The sequence below is a fragment of the Capra hircus genome, chromosome 26 (assembly GCF_001704415.2).
Source record: "Capra hircus breed San Clemente chromosome 26, ASM170441v1, whole genome shotgun sequence".
NCBI lineage: Eukaryota > Metazoa > Chordata > Mammalia > Artiodactyla > Bovidae > Capra > Capra hircus.
In genome coordinates this window covers 48,913,186-48,928,747 of record NC_030833.1, presented here as the reverse complement: position 1 = coordinate 48,928,747, position 15,562 = coordinate 48,913,186, and the positions used below count along the sequence as shown (strand labels likewise).

General features: G+C 40.5%; 1 protein-coding gene across 2 annotated transcripts; it reads left to right on the top strand.

Annotated features, from left to right (window-relative positions):
• ZWINT (ZW10 interacting kinetochore protein) lies at window positions 7,082-12,027 on the top strand. Of its 2 annotated transcripts, XM_018041718.1 has the most exons (9): window positions 7,082-7,201; window positions 8,366-8,456; window positions 8,620-8,743; window positions 8,904-9,070; window positions 9,565-9,621; window positions 10,157-10,299; window positions 10,380-10,539; window positions 10,646-10,728; window positions 11,344-12,027. In XM_018041718.1, exons 1-8 carry the CDS (start codon window positions 7,161-7,163, stop codon window positions 10,721-10,723), a joined length of 861 nt encoding a protein of 286 aa, XP_017897207.1. In that variant the 5' UTR covers window positions 7,082-7,160; the 3' UTR covers window positions 10,724-10,728; window positions 11,344-12,027. The 2 variants fall into 2 exon arrangements, with proteins under 2 accessions (XP_017897207.1, XP_017897209.1); XM_018041720.1 differs by lacking the exon at window positions 7,082-7,201 and having other exon boundaries at window positions 8,453-8,539.

The following is a 15,562-nucleotide window of genomic DNA, read 5'->3' as shown; positions in this document are numbered from 1 at the left end:
TGAAACTCCAATACTTTGGCCAACTGATGTGAAAAGCTGACTCATTTGAAAAGACCCTGATGCTGGGAAAGATTGAGAGCAGGAGGAAAAGGGATGACAGAAGATGAGATGGTTGAATGGCATCACCTACTCAATGGACATGAGTTTGGGTAAACTCTGGGAGTTGGTGATGGACAGGGAGGCCTGGTATGCTGCAGTTCACGGGGTTGCAAAGAGTCAGATAGGACTGAGCAACTGAACTGAACTGAACTGAAGGAAGGAGGGCTTTGCTGAAAGATATGCAAGCTGATCTCTAAAACCCATCCCAGACACACCCAGAAGAGCTCACAGATAAGCTAAAAGAATAACCACAAGGACTATTCCAACTCCTGCAGGTGCAACCTAGGCACACAGTGGATACAAAGTAACCACAGGGGCTTCTCCAAGTAACCTTAGGCATCTAAGAGCCCATTTAGGGTGCATATATATTTTACCCCTGATTATAAGAGACTGAATTATGGGGATACATAAACAACACAGCCTACTTTTATATAACGCATTGTCAATCCACCTTTTGCATTCCCTTTCATTGATTGGTGGTGGGTAGAAGCCCTATTTTGCATAGGGCATAACCAAAGGAGACTGGGAAGTATAAAAAGGGGGAAGCTAAGAGAAAAAAGACGGTTCCTTTGGAGTTAGCCTGCTCTCAAACCCTGGGAGTGTGTGTCTAATAAAGTATCTGTCTACTTGAGCTGCACTGAGCTGTAACTTGTGTTTCAAAGTTCTTAGTCTGTCTTTCTAAATTTTTATTGCAATAAGGCAAGAAATAAGGGAGAAAACTAAAACAAACTGACAAATCCAAAAAAATATTTGTACTAAAATATGCCCTCTCTCAATCAAAATTTTTAATAAATAAGGTTTTTAAAGTTTCAGAAATCATAAGCAGAGCATATAGTTTGGAGGATAAAGCATTACTACCACATGCAAGTAGTACAGGACAAAAACAAAGTAACAAAGCAATTTAGAATCAATTTTAAAAACATTCACTGAGAATCAGGTAGAGAATAAATATACTTACCAGTTGGCACTAGTGGTAAAGAACTCACCTGCCAGTGCAGGAGATTTAAGAGACATGGATTTGACCCCTGGCAATCCACTCCGCTATTCTTGCCTGGAGAATCCTGTGAACAGAGAAGCAGGGGGTGGGGAGGGGTGGCTACAGTTTATAGGTTTGCAGAGTCAGACACAAGTGAAGTGACTTGGCACACAAGTAGAGTATAAGATGCTGATGACATAAGGAAAACAAACCTTCAACAAAGGCTGAATTTTATTGCTGAAAATCTCTCAGGTCTAACTCCAGTTAGTTCACTAGCTAACTTTAGTGTCAGATATATTTCAGATTTAGGTCTGCAACTTACTACAACAGTTGTGTGGCCATGGTAAAATTACTTCAATTAAGTTTGTTTTCTATTAATCTAGAGTAATAAAAGTTCAGAGTTTCTGTGTAGCAATTAAATGAGGTTTTTTTTTTGTTTTTTGTTTTTTTAAGCCCAGCTTAGTGCCTTGGGTTAATAAATGTGAATGTCACCCATTCATAACAAAATTCCCACAGATGCCAGGTTTAAGGAGGACTTAATCCATTTTTCTTTTCTAAATTTCAAAATTTACATATCAGTTTAGAAATTGTTATTGCTTTTAGAACACAAAGATGATTAGCTCCTGCAGTATTAAGAAAGAGTAGTTTTCTTACACTTTCATGAAGGAAAAATTACCTAATTGTGAAGGAGCAAATTATCTAGCTTTGTCAAGAAAACATTATTGTGTCCTGGTAATGAAGTATTTAAACTTCTTGCCTGTTTTCTTTTAAACAAGGTGAAGTTATGGTGTTAAATACTTTAATTTGAATGTTAAATTCTTTCAAAAAGTCTAACTAGTCCACTTCTGTGTTTGTGTTTAATTATCTAGAGAGAAAAGTGTTTACTTAAAGTTCAGTCTCACCAGTCCAGAGAATTACTAGAGACATTGTTGGTTCATGCTCTTATGCAATAACTATATGAAGTATTCTCTGAAAATTATTGGCAGCCAACCTTTGAAATAACACACAGTTGTAAAAAGAAAAATAAATTAAGAAAAAAAAAAAAAAGAGAAATCAAAACAACCATCCATAACTTCCAACCTAATACAATGTAAATCTTAGGAAATCCCAGCAGGCCTTTTGTTAGATTTTGATCAGCTATTCCTAAAATACATATGGAAATGAAAAAGATTTAGAATAGTCAAGAAGAAGTAAGATCCCACAAGGCACACAATGTGGCCAAAAAAAAAAAAAAACCAGACCAACAGAATAGTCAAGTCATATTTGTAAAAGAAGAAATATTTGGAAGACGGTCACTTTTCAGCTTCTAAAGGTATTATAAAAGGGTGCAATAATCAAAACAATGCAGTGCTGCTATAAGAATAATGTTGATTAATGGAATAGAATTGAGAGTCCATGAAACACAAATACATTTTTATCAAATTGATTTTTTGTGCCAAGAAGGGCCAAGACAATTAAATGAGGAAAGACTAATTTTTTGACAAGTAGTGCAGTAACAACTGAATTTCCATGTATAGAAAGATGAATTTAGACTCATATATCACATTTGAGTTTAATGTCAGAGCTATTTTCAGAACCATTTCACATGCACTACACACAAAAACAAAACTTTAAGGCAAATGAGGAATTTTTTTTTTACTAGGAACATATGCTTTAACATGTTTTTTCCACTTGTTCAGTGACCAAATTGATGTTTCTATCTTAATAATGAAAATATAATGCCCCTATCTGCGGGGGACTGCCCGTGAAGGGTTAAGTCTTGGGAGCTGCTCGGCATTATGCAGAGCCCTAGGACATGTTCCTAAGCTCCCTGTCCCGCCCCCCTGAAGAATTTATTACCCTTAAGGCTCCAGGACGTTTGGTTCTTGCAACATTTCATAGAAGATAGATTAGCTTATTGATAGAAGATAGATTATCTATTTGTGATGTACACAACGGTAAGGGTCTTGTGATTGTATTTGGAGATTAAGAACAATCTTGTGAATGTCAGAAGTCACGTACTTTATCCTATATATACTGCAGCACAATAAAGGAAGGCATCAGCCATTTTGGTCTGATCCTCTCAACCCCATCTTTCGTCTCTCTCTTATTTTTCTTAGCGGGGACGCTCCGTTCTCTCCCTATGCAGGTGTGACTCTTGCTTGTGCTGGCCGCGGCACCTATCCATTATATGCTTAAGGGAATATATGCTTTACATCCTTGCTGGTTGTGCTATCACTTTCTGCAACTCGGGAGATGGGTTGAGCAACATAAAATTTTTATATATAATTTATGGAGGGCATTAGAGTTTGATAAACAGAAAATAACTCTTTAAATTCATAAACAGCTTATACACGTGCAACTTCTTTACTGCAAATGTGACTTTTTTAAGCCTTGGGAAATTTTTTATCCTGTTTGGTAAAATTAATGTAAACGTAAACTTTTTGTACATAAATTACAAAATTGAAATTAATGTAAATGAAAAATCTTGGTACATAATTTACAGGATATATTCACCTATTGATGGAATTGTTCTAAAATTTCCATTATCCAGTATGGCAGTCATTAGGCATACATTGCTAATGAAAACTGAAATGTGGCTAATGTGACTTAGAAAATAAACTTTAATCTTTTTGAACTGCAAATTTAAATAGGTACACATGGCTGTGGCTAGTGTATTAGACAACACAGAAACAGAAGAAAACTTAGAATCATATGTTTTTTATTGACCTATAGTAATTTTCATTTGGAGAAGGAAATGGCAAATTAGGTCAGATCTCTGTACTTCCCTGGCAGCTCAGATGGTAAAGACCCAGCCTGCAATGTAGGAGAGCTGGGTTTGATCCCTGGGTTGGGAAGATCCCCTGGAGAAGGAAATGGCAACCCACTCCAGTATTCTGGCCTGGAAAATCCCATGGACAGAGGAGCCTGGCAAGCTACATATAGTCCATGGGGTCACGAAGAGTCAGATACCCCTGAATGACCAGCAGTTTAACACTTTCTAGAAATCAGAGCCAAGAGGAGGGTTAAACAGAGCTGCAAATTTAGGTTTTGTTTGTTTGGGGCCACACCATGCTATTTACAGGATTTTAGTTCCAGATCAGAGGTTGAATCTGGGCTCTTGGCAGTATGAGCATAGAGTCCTAAACAGAGGAAACCCAGGGAGTGCCCCAGAGCTGGCAAATTTGCCCTATGTAGAGTCCAAAGTCAACTTGCACTCAAATTCAATTTGCAGTATGTCATTTTGATTTGCTATTTATAATGATTTCATATTCAGTTTACACGAAAATATTTAAATATAAATATGAAGTGAGGTCATTTCATATATTTGAAAAGGATTTTATTCAAAAGGCAGTATTTTCATGGGAATTTGTGATCAAAGTTTAGGTAAGTAGTTAGGCATGAGTAACTGGGGCGGCCAAGCCAAAAAAGATTCAAGTAGGCCTCTAAACCTCACCCCAGACACGCCCCATTGCAGCCCAGAAGAGCTCACAAACACACTATCAATACAAAATAACAACACTTTTCCAACTCTAGTGCATTGGCCCTAGGCACACATTGGCTCTGACACATGGGTCTGGATGCACAGCTGTGTCCTCAAGTGACCTTAGGCAAGTGGGAGCCTGTTAGAGGTTCATAAATATTCTACGCATACATAGATTATATGTATATTACCTATATAATCTTATAACAGACCGAATTATGGGAAAGACATGCTCAATAGAGCCTGCTGTTACACAACTTGTACCTGTCAATCAAAACTGTCATCTGCCTAGATGAACATGCAAAAGCTCTGTCTTGAAAAACTCTGTACCACATCATTCCTGCACCAGTGCCTCTCTTGGCTTGCTCCACCTCTCCCTTGAAGTGTTCTTTCTGTTCTTCAATAAACATTTTTGTCATGGGTAAGACCTCAGATTCTTGTGTCCTTACCAAAGCATAAGGTTGTTAGAAATTATACCACAGCTCAGTGTCTAATCTATTAATTCCATTTAATTTCATCTGTCACATGGCAGTTTTCACTTCTACAAATTTAAGTCTTACTATACGTTTCATGTTTTTGATTAACTTTTTAAGAACTCTGAGACCCATTTAAAGTGTAATTTATATATATAAAATTATGCAAACTTCCCTATAATCTAACTTTAGAACATTTTTATTTACTCCCTAAAAGAAACCCCACATTCATCCCTCTTCCCCTGCCAGCCCCTAGCCAACCACTAATCTATTTTGTTTCTTTATATATGGTTAATCAAGACATTTCACATAAACAAAATCATACAATATGTGCTCTTTTTTTTTTCACTTGGCACTTGGCTTTAAGGTACTTTCTAGCTTGTTTCAGGTGAATGCATGCATGCTAAGTCGCTTCAGTCGTTTCTGACTCTTTGCGACCCTATGGACTGTGGTCCACCAGGCTCCTCTGTTCATGGGATTCTCCAACCAAGAATACTGGAGTAGGTTGCCATTCCCTTCTTCAGAGAATGTTCCTGACCCAGGGATCGAACGCCCATCTCTTAGCTGTCCTGCACTGGCAAGCGGGTTCTTTACCTCTAGAGCCACCTGGGAAGCCCAAGTACGTGCTCTTTTTTGACTAGCAGTTGGTAAGTTTAACATTTCGAGGAAGCGCTAAACTGTTTTCCAAAAGCAGATGCATCATTTTACATTCCTACTAGCAACATGAGCAGTCCACTTTTTTCACATCCTTCCCTGTGCCATCTTTTTGAACATAACTTTTAATACCCTTGATTCCAAGAGCTAGTTCTATTCTGATCAGTGATTTCCTCCTAAATATGGATTTTCTTTTCCTGATTTTTGGCAAGCTTGGTAGTTTTTGATGCCAGGCATTGTCAACTGTACCTTTGGCTGCTGGACATTTTTGTATTCCTATAAATATTATTGAACTTTGGTCTGTTATATACTTAAATGATTTGTTAACTATTTGATCCACTTGGGACGTGCTTTTAAGATTTGTTAGGTGGCACTAGACAAGTGAAGGCTTCCCCAGTGGCTGAGTAGTAAAGAATCAGCTTGCCAACGCAGCAGACAAAAGAGAGGCCAGCTGGATCCCTGTGTAGGTAAGATCCCCTAAAGGAAACAGCAATCCATTCCCGTATTCTTACCTGAGAAATCCCGTGTACAGAGGAGCTTGGCCGGCTACAGTCCATAGGATCCCAAAGAGCGGGAAACAACTGTGAACACATGCGCTAGAAGAGTGAGGCGTCTAGGGCGAATGCTCTGCTTACTATTAAGGCAAAACCTGTCTGTGTACTCTAATAACCAATGCCCAATAACCATGGATTAGGAAGTTTTCCAGCGAGATCGGTGAAACGAATTACTATTTCTGTGCCTAGGTGAATCCTTAAATCCCCTTCCGGGTAGTTTCCTCAGCCAAAAGATGCTCAAAATTCAGTAGAATCCTGGAGAAAATTCTACAGAACTCCAGGTTCTCTGAACAACTCTCGTCTTTGTTATACTCTGAAAAGAACATTACCTGCCCTGGTCTTCCCCAAACTTGCAGCTCTTTCCTGTCAAAGCAGGCAATTCGCTGGGCTCTGCTTAAGTTTTCTCTCCCTACTCTGCAGTCTGGAAAACCTTGTAAATACAGTAAGCTTTTTGAACTGATAAGATTTGTTTCCTCAGTCTTCAGGGTCACTGTTACTCGTTACTGACGCTAATTGTCTTGGAAACAGACCCAGCGTTCTCCTTCAACAGCAGTAGAACTTTTTTTTTTCTTTTTCAGTAAAGGAACTGTTGAAAGGTACCCGTAAAAGCCATACAGACAAATGTTTTCCTCTGCCGCTTAGCCTGAGGAGAACTGGGCCGCGCGCCGCGGAACAAACTCAAGCCACACCTCCCCGCCTTAGATCAGCCTACGGGTTACTACGCAGGCGTAGAACTGCGCGCCTGCCGCGCTCAGCGAGAACTGCGCCTGCGCCAAACAACGGGACCCGCCAATGCGTCAATCTTGGCCTGCCAATGAAAGCGCTTAAAGATTCCTTGAATCCCGCCCACTGACCCGACATCCAATCGTCTGTTCCGGCGCGCAGCCTGCGGTGGATCTAAAGTAGTCCCAGGGTAGAGCTGGAGTGCAGCCCGAAGCAAGATGGGGGCTGCGGAGTCCGAAGTGGAGGCTGCAGCCCGAGAGTAAGTGTCTCCCGCCCGGGGGCTTGCGGGGGGGCAGGGGTTGCAGGTGGGGGCGGGCTGGGAAGATCCTTGCACACCCTCGAGTAAAATCAGTAATCCCCAACCCATTATAGCTGTTGGGGTTCGGCTCTGCCGTGAAGTGATCGTGACCGACCCCAAACTCCCTGTCTTAGGTTGGCTCTCCGGGAGTAAGGCATATGAGAGACTGTTGGTTCCCCACCACTAACGCAGGCTCCCCAGAGATGTGTACTTAAAGGGGAGGGTTACATCCCTGTCAAGCCCCCACATCTCTTCGCAGGTCGACCATCCTAACAGGAGACTCTCCACCCCAGGAGATACCCTGGGAAATCCGTTTAATTTCTGCCACCCTTGTCCCAGCATACACTGTTGCTGTGAGTTATTTTATCCCGGTTACCGCTTCCTAATGGACTGCTCCAGCCACCAACAAGGAAGAACTCTGGAGAGCCTAGACCCAGGGATCCAGCTCCCTGTCCTTAGCTCCTCCTCCAGTATTCTGAGACCTTGCTCCCAGGCTGTGTCTCTGAGCGGGGCGCTGTCCCATCCCCTGTATATTTCTTTGATTTCAGAAACCCAGTTGTCTTCTTTCTTGCTTTGCGCTGACTTTCTCTAGCTTCAATGAGTGGGTCTACTATCTAGCTGCGGTGCCGGGCTTCTCATTGCAGTGGCTTCTCCTTGCAGAGCACTAGCTCTAGAGCGAGGGCTTCAGGAGCTGTGGTGCCCGGGCTTAGCTGCTCCGTGGCGCTCGGGCTTAGTTGCTCCGTGGCATGCGGAATATTACTGGACCAGGGATGACTCTGTAACATCTACCTTGGCAGGCGTATTCTTTATCACTAAACCACTAGGGAAGTCCCCTCAAAAGGTTTCCAGTCGGTGAAACAGACCCTATTTAAAATCACCGCTCTTTCCCCACGCTTATTATTCTCCCTTGCTTTGCTTATTTTTCCTCATTTATTATTTCACTTATTAGTCTTCCATGCACACGCATTCCTGGTCTCAGGTGGCCCTTCAAGCCTGTGTGTAGCTGCTAGTCAGGACAAGACTCAGCATTAATACACATAATCACATATGTGCAATGTACACACAAATTTACTAGAACTAGCACCTCAGGAGTCTGCAGTTTTTCCTGTTTTCTTGCCCCTTCAGGGCCCTGTCCAAGGTAGCAGACATCCTGGAGCCTGTAGGTCTTCAGGAGGAGGCTGAACTGCCTGCCCAGATCCTGGCTGAGTTTGTGATGGTATGTGCAAGATGGAAGCTAGCGTTTCACCAGCCAGGAGCTGCTCCTGGATCCTCTTGTTGAGATACTGGGCAGCATTAATGGTGAGCAGACTGGAAGGTAACCTTTTTGGCCTTTATTACAAGAAGGTAAGAATGTTCCCTGCTGATACCCTCCTGAACAGGACTCTCGGAAGAAAGACAAGCTCCTCTGCAGCCAGCTTCAAGTAGTAGACTTCCTGCAGAATTTCTTGGTTCAGGAAGAAACTGCCCAGGACCAGAGCCCCTTGGCTTCTGAAGACACAAGCCGTGAGTGGACTCAGGGTTCGGATAGGGGCTTCCCTGAGTGAAGAAGAAAGGGGAACATCAGTCAGGTCAGCTGTTTGGCTGATGTGATGACTGAAGCCACAGTACTACAGGCAAGTGGGCCTACCTCACTTATATACTCATTTTTGGTGGCTCTCCACAGGGCAGAAGGCAATTGAAGCCAAAGAGCAATGGAAAGAGCTGAAGGCCACCTATCAAGAGCATGTGGAGGTCATCACAAATTCCCTGACCCAGGCACTGCCCAAGGTGGAGGAGGCCCAAATAAAGCAGGCACAGCTCCAGGAGGCCCTTAAACAGCTCCAGGCCAAGGTGAACCAATGATGAGGGGAGGGAAGGGCAAGCAGAGAGGAGGAAGAAAAGGGTGAATATGCTAGGTTGGATCCACTGGTTATCTTTTAACTTTCAACCATATGACTCAGGTAATCTTCCATTATATATATGTACCACATCTTCTTTATCCATTCATCAGTATTATTCAGCCATTAAAATAATATAATGCTATTTGCATAAGTAAGTCAGACAAAGGCAAATATATGATGACATTTATATGTGAAATCTAAAAAAAGATACAGATGAACTTACTGTAAAACAGAAATAGACTCACAGACTTAGAGAAAGAACTTATGGTTACCAGAGAGGAAGGGGGCTGGGGATAGATTGGGAATTTGACATGGACACACTGCTATATTTAAAATAGATAACCAACAAGGACCTGCTGTAAGAGAAAATTAATTTAAAAAATGAAATGCAACAATAAAAATGCACTCCTCCTCTCCTCATTCCCTTCCTTCGCTTACCTGCAGAAGCAAATGGCCATGGAAAAACTCAGAATAGCCCAGAAGCAGTGGCAGCTGCAACAGGTAGGTCCATTTCCCTAGGAAAATATCTCTTCCCACCACCATGCTAGTGCATGGGCCAAGTCCTCTGCCTAGAAAATTTTCATCCCACTTTCTCCTGTGTGGCATTATATTATGGGACCCATATGGACTTTGATCCTAGCATGACCACTTACCACTGCATGCTCTTGAACTGTCACCTTACTCTCTCTGCTTCTGTATCTTCATCTGTGAAATGAAGAAAATAATAGCCTCTATCCTAAAGAGTTGTTAGGACGATTGAGTAATTGGTACAGCAAGTGTTTAAAATAGTTCCTGGCACATAGCAAACTAAATAAGTCTTATCATTCTTTGCACCACTTCCCTCCAGAATGCCTCACCTTGGAACAACTCACTTTGATCCTTTTTTTCTAAGCTCCGGGCCTTGCCTAAAATGAGTGGAGTCCCTCTATTCATCTGTGTATCTGAAACCCCAGCTAGGTCTAAGCTGGAGGGTTGAGAAAATGGCTCCAAGACCTCAGGATCTGAGGAACCATATCTGCATTCTCACTCCTGGTAGGAGAAGCATTTGCAGAATCTGGTGGAGGCTTCGTCAGAAGTGAGGGAGCGTCAGACAGGAGCTCAACAGGAACTTCAGCGACTATATCAGGAAGTCGGAACCCTGAAGCAGCAGGCAGAGCAGGAGCAGGACAAGCTGCAGAGGTGAGGCTGGGAGCGTGGGCTGCAGACCCAGGGTTGTCCAGCAGAAGTTCCCTCTCTTAATACCCACATCTTCCTTCTAGGCACCAGACTTTCCTCCAGCTGTTATACACCCTGCAGGGTAAGCAGCTGTTCAATGAGGCAGAAGCAGAGATACCACAGGAGCTGGATCTTCCTAAGAATAAGCCCCAGCAGGTGACCCAGCCCCAGGAACAGAACACTCAGGACACCATGGGAAGAGAGGTAGGTGTGTCCTCCAACGTGAGTGAGAGATGGAATAGTTGGGCAGGGAAACAGAGGAAAACTGAAAGGTAGACCTTACTCACTGCCCATACCTTGTTTTCCCAAGGCTGACAACCCACAGTCTGTTGGAGATGCAGGCTTACCATGGCTTCCTGGCAGACAGCAACATACAGAAGAATCCTAGAGCAGGTCAGACTCCAACTCAGGACGTGGTTTCCCTGGACTGCAGTATGTCAGGAGGGAGGGTCTCTGGTCTATCTATCTCTGTTTCCGAGCTCCACTATTCATGGAAAGGATGGGATGTGGGAAGGAGCAAGGAGTTTATTTATGGTTGAAGTTTAGTACTTTTTCCCCATGCCCAGCCTACCCTAGACTAGTCTGGCTCTTCTTCCTCTTCTCCAGCCCTCTCACCTCACCCTCATTGCACGATGGACTTAAATTCTTTGAATGTATTTTGATTTTTGACTACATACCTGGTCAGGGCAGGCTCTGGATTCTGTTTGTTAAAAACCCTGGAGCTCTCTCAGCTGCCTGTTTGTCAGCTTATCTTCACATGTTGGTGGGAAGAGCCACACGCAAAGGCCAACAACATGATAGATGCTTGGACAGGTGTGAATGGAGAGAATATAGATTGGGAAGGGGCCCTGGCCTGGGGCATCAGAGGTTGCTTACCCAAATGGATATGCCACAAATATGCTGAGCTTAATTCAGGGAGAAGGTGAATGCTTTATGCAGGTGATTAGATGTGGGAAGCTAACTTTAATTACTGATCCTAATGTTTACTGAGTCTCTGATTTGTACCAGGCCCTGATTTGCTATGAACTGAAGCTGCAGAAGTGGACTTAACTGACCAGTCACTGGCCACTTGGTGCATAATGAGAATGAACAAGTCAATAGGATGATTGCAGCGTGTGTGACAACAGGGTAGCAAACTGAAACGGTAATAAAGAGCAATAGTGAAAAAGTATAAAGACCACACCTCCCCCAGCCCTCTCTATATTGGGCTGTGATATGTGAGTTAGTATTTCTATTTGTGCTGGTATGTTTGTGTTTCTATATTTTTGTTTGTTGCTTTCATCCTCCATTCCTGTATGTGTCATTGAATGTATGAACAGTGGGATCACTACTGTGTTTGAGGAAGTGATTACATCCCTGATTTTCTAAATATGCAGCCTATTCTGTGATGCCTAATGTTATATTCCTGATACATTTTTTGTGTTCTACTGTTTTCTTTTCCTTGTACCATACTTTCAGATCGTCATTCATCTTCAAATATTTGAATGCTGAAAGACTGGCTTTTGTGATTCTCTGTTGCATGTTTTGTTCTGGTTCATTGATTTGTAGTAGTATGTTGATCATTTTCTGGCTTCTGTTTTTAGGTCAAGAATATGTTTTGATTTTTTTTTTTTTTTTGTAAATTTTTTATCAGGTATTAAACTTGTGTATTTGGATCTTTATTTGTTTTCTCAAATAAACATTTAAAGTTATCATTTTCTTCTGGCTTCCTATTAGTATTTTCACAATCATTCAATTCATAGAATTTTCTATTAAAATTATTTCTTTGATTCTTGAGTTTCTTAGAAAAATAATTTTCAAATTTTTTAGTCTATGTGAGAGGATAATCTTTCTAGGTTTATTCTAATTTGGTCAGAAAATGTCAAATCTATAATAAAAACTTTGAAATTTAGTGAAGGAAGCAGTTGTAGCCTTGAATGTGATTTCTTTAATGTTTCATGTTGATTTTTTAAAAGAATGTCTGTTTTAGAACTGTCATGTGTGATGTTTTCTGTATTAGATTATGCTTCTTTGGTTTTCTAGTTTGTATCATCTATATACTTTTTTATTTTCCAAATATCATCTTCTGAGAGAGGTATGTTCAGATTTCCAAATGATAGTGGACTTGTTTATTTCTCTTATAAACATCTGGATAATTTCAACAAAGCTAATCCCTATCATTCTATCTTTATAATTTTAAATTCATAAAACTAAATTTACTTCAAATATTCTACCCTATTGTGAAAAGAATCTTCCCATTTTAGAATCTTTGTGTCCTTAATAAGCCCTATCCTATCTTATAAAATTATGCAACTTCTTGTATTACAGTTTTTATGTCTCCTCTTTGGGCCAAATACATGTAAGTTTTGAAATATAAACAATGTGAAATTAAGTCAACTAATTTCATTATTATTGCTAGCACAGTATTTAAATGAACTTTTTGGTACTTTTTGGATAGACTGAGAAATTTAGTGGGTTTTGATACAATTTGCTTTTGAAAGCCCGAATAACCTAAGCATTAAGTCTGAAAGCTATATCAATCAAGGAATCAATATCTTGAGGCCTTTTTAAATTGTCTTTTTGTGGGGACAAGGGTGTAAATTCTTCTATTTATGTTGTTGAATTGAATTTGAGTAACTGTTGACATAGTTATAAAAAACTTGTTAATCTTCATGGACCTCTCCATGATGCCATATTCAAATGAATATCTAAAGTTTAAGTTGTCAAGTGAACTTTAGCAAACACACCTATGTAAGGTATGCATAATTCATTTCATCATGCATTTTATAGTGATTATACCTACATGATAATTATTTAAGTGAGTTGATTACGTTGTACCTAAAATTGTGTTCTGAGATAGAAAAAAGAAGAAAATATAGAAATGTACTTTCAGAAGATAACAGAACTTTTAGAAATAAAAGATTATCACAAACATAAAAGAAGCACTATATATATATATGTGACCTAATGCACAAATTTTGAATGTATTCTAAAAAGTCATAGGAAAAACACGAGTCAGAATGCTCAAAACGGTTTATTTTATGAAAGAATGAAAGTTTGTTTAAAATATCTTGTAGAATCTCCATGTTATGAAGTTATATTGTAAAAACTTTGGGTCTGATCTTAATAACCAATCATAAACAGCAATCTTATTAACAAAAATACCAGTTTTAACAATAGATATATTAAATTTTCATCCTGTTTATAAAACTAAGTAGACAAGAAGTTATGCTTTATGCATTTCAGGGAAAATACTTCTCTTTAGGGCCTGTCCACAGTCTCCATGTATGTAAGGCTTGGATTAACCTGGCCAGATATTCTGGAAATAAAAAAGGAGTTTGAAATAATTTATTTACTGAAGTTCAGCATTATCTGTGGTTGTTTCATTTGGTCACTCCAATGATAATACAGTCTCGGGCAAGATATGCTGGTTTCTTTGTTGAACACTACTCTTGATGATGACTGAAATGCCTAACTGTTTCAGTGTGTCATTTTCAACATAAGAAAGATGGGGGAAAGGAAAGATATGATAAATTTGGTTGAGGATTTTAGTCATGAGATATATAACATTGTTGTGTGTAGGTGTGTGTGTGTACTTACATACACATATAAAGCTGGCAGGGTTAATGTAGATTAGCTGGAGGAAGTGAGTGACTGGATGATGGATATTTCACCTCCGTTTTCAGATCCTGTCATTAACCATTTGTTCTCTGTAATTTCTCTCTACAGGAACATATATTCTTTGTATCCACAAAAAAACATATATCAGTACCTTCACATTTTAAATGTACTTAGTAAATGTTCATTCGATCATCTTCAGGGAAGATTTCCTGAAAAGCTGCCTTTGAGTTCAATTTCAAATAAATTATCCAGAGATAGATTTCGTCATTTATTTAATGTCAGCTAGGTGCTGAATGTAAGTTCTGAGAATTTAAAAAAATAAAAATGATAAAGAATCTGAGTTTAAATTTAAAGACAGGAAGGAAAAGAATAATTCTGATGAAAAAAATATGTTTGTCATTGTTAAGAACTAAAAATTAAAATATTTTGACAGCACCAAGAATTGAAATAGTTTGACAACACTAAGCAGAAAGTGAAGTCGCTCACTCGTATCCGACTCTTTGCGAAACAGTAGACTGTAGCCTGCCAGGCTCCTCTGTCCGTGGGATTTTCCAGGCAAGAATACTGGAGTGGGTAAGCCATTCCCTTCTCCAGGGGATCTTCCTGACCCAAGAATTGAATCCAGGTCTCCTGCACTGCAGGCAGACTCTATCGTCTGAGCCACCAGGAAAGCCCTAACTAAGCAGAAGGAATATCATAAGTACAGAAAGAGAGAAACTGTCAATTTCAAGAATACGTATGGCCAAGCCAGTGCTTGGAACATAGAATATAAGGGAAGAAATGGGAGTAGTGAGTTAACTGAACCATTCACCTTTACCTTGCTGGCTATAGGAAGTCAATACCTTCACCTGGAAGCCAAAGAAACCTGTTGAAATTTTCTTCCTTAGATAAAAATTTCTCATGTATTTTAATCTATTGCAATAGAACTCTCAGAAAGTAATACCGTTGGTGGGTACATTTATGAATTTAAAGCAGAATATACACTTAGAAAACAGTACAAATGCTTTCATTCTCTTTAGGTAAACATGTCTGCTGAGTTGTTTCAGTAATCTCCAACTGTGGGACCACATGACCTGTAGCCCACCAGGCTCCTCTTTCCATGGGAAACTCCCGACAAGGATACTGGAATGGGTTGCCATTTCCTCCTCCAGGGAATCTTCCCAACCCAGGGATTGAACGCATGTCTTTTATGTCTCCTGCATTGGCAGGCAGGTTTTTTATGACTACTGCCACCTCAGTTCAGTTCAGTCACTCAGTCCTGTCCTACTCTTTGCGACCCCATGAATTGCAGCAAGCAGACCTCCCTGTCCATCACCAACTCCCGGAGTTCACCCAAACTCATGTCCATGGAGTTGCTGATGCCATCTCATCCTCTGTCGTCCCCTCCTGCTCCTGCCTGCAGTCCCTCACAGAATCAGTATTTTCCAATGAGTCAACACTTCGCATGAGGTAGCCAAAATATTGGAGGTTCAGCTTTAGCATCAGTCCTTCGAAAGAACACCCAAGACTGATCTCCTTTAGAATGGACTGGTTGGATCTCCTTGCAGTCCAAGGGACTCAAAAGTCTCCAACACCACAGTTCTAAAGCATCCATTCTTCGGTGCTCAGCTTTCTTCACAGTCCAACT

Excerpts from the sequence above, each read along its gene's own strand:
- ZWINT (XM_018041718.1), top strand. The coding sequence starts at position 7,161 with ATGGGGGCTGCGGAGTCCGAAGTGGAGGCTGCAGCCCGAGA. Across the intron at positions 9,071-9,564 it reads TTAAACAGCTCCAGGCCAAG|AAGCAAATGGCCATGGAAAA; the intron begins GTGAACCAATGA and ends GCTTACCTGCAG. Across the intron at positions 9,622-10,156 it reads AGCAGTGGCAGCTGCAACAG|GAGAAGCATTTGCAGAATCT; the intron begins GTAGGTCCATTT and ends CACTCCTGGTAG.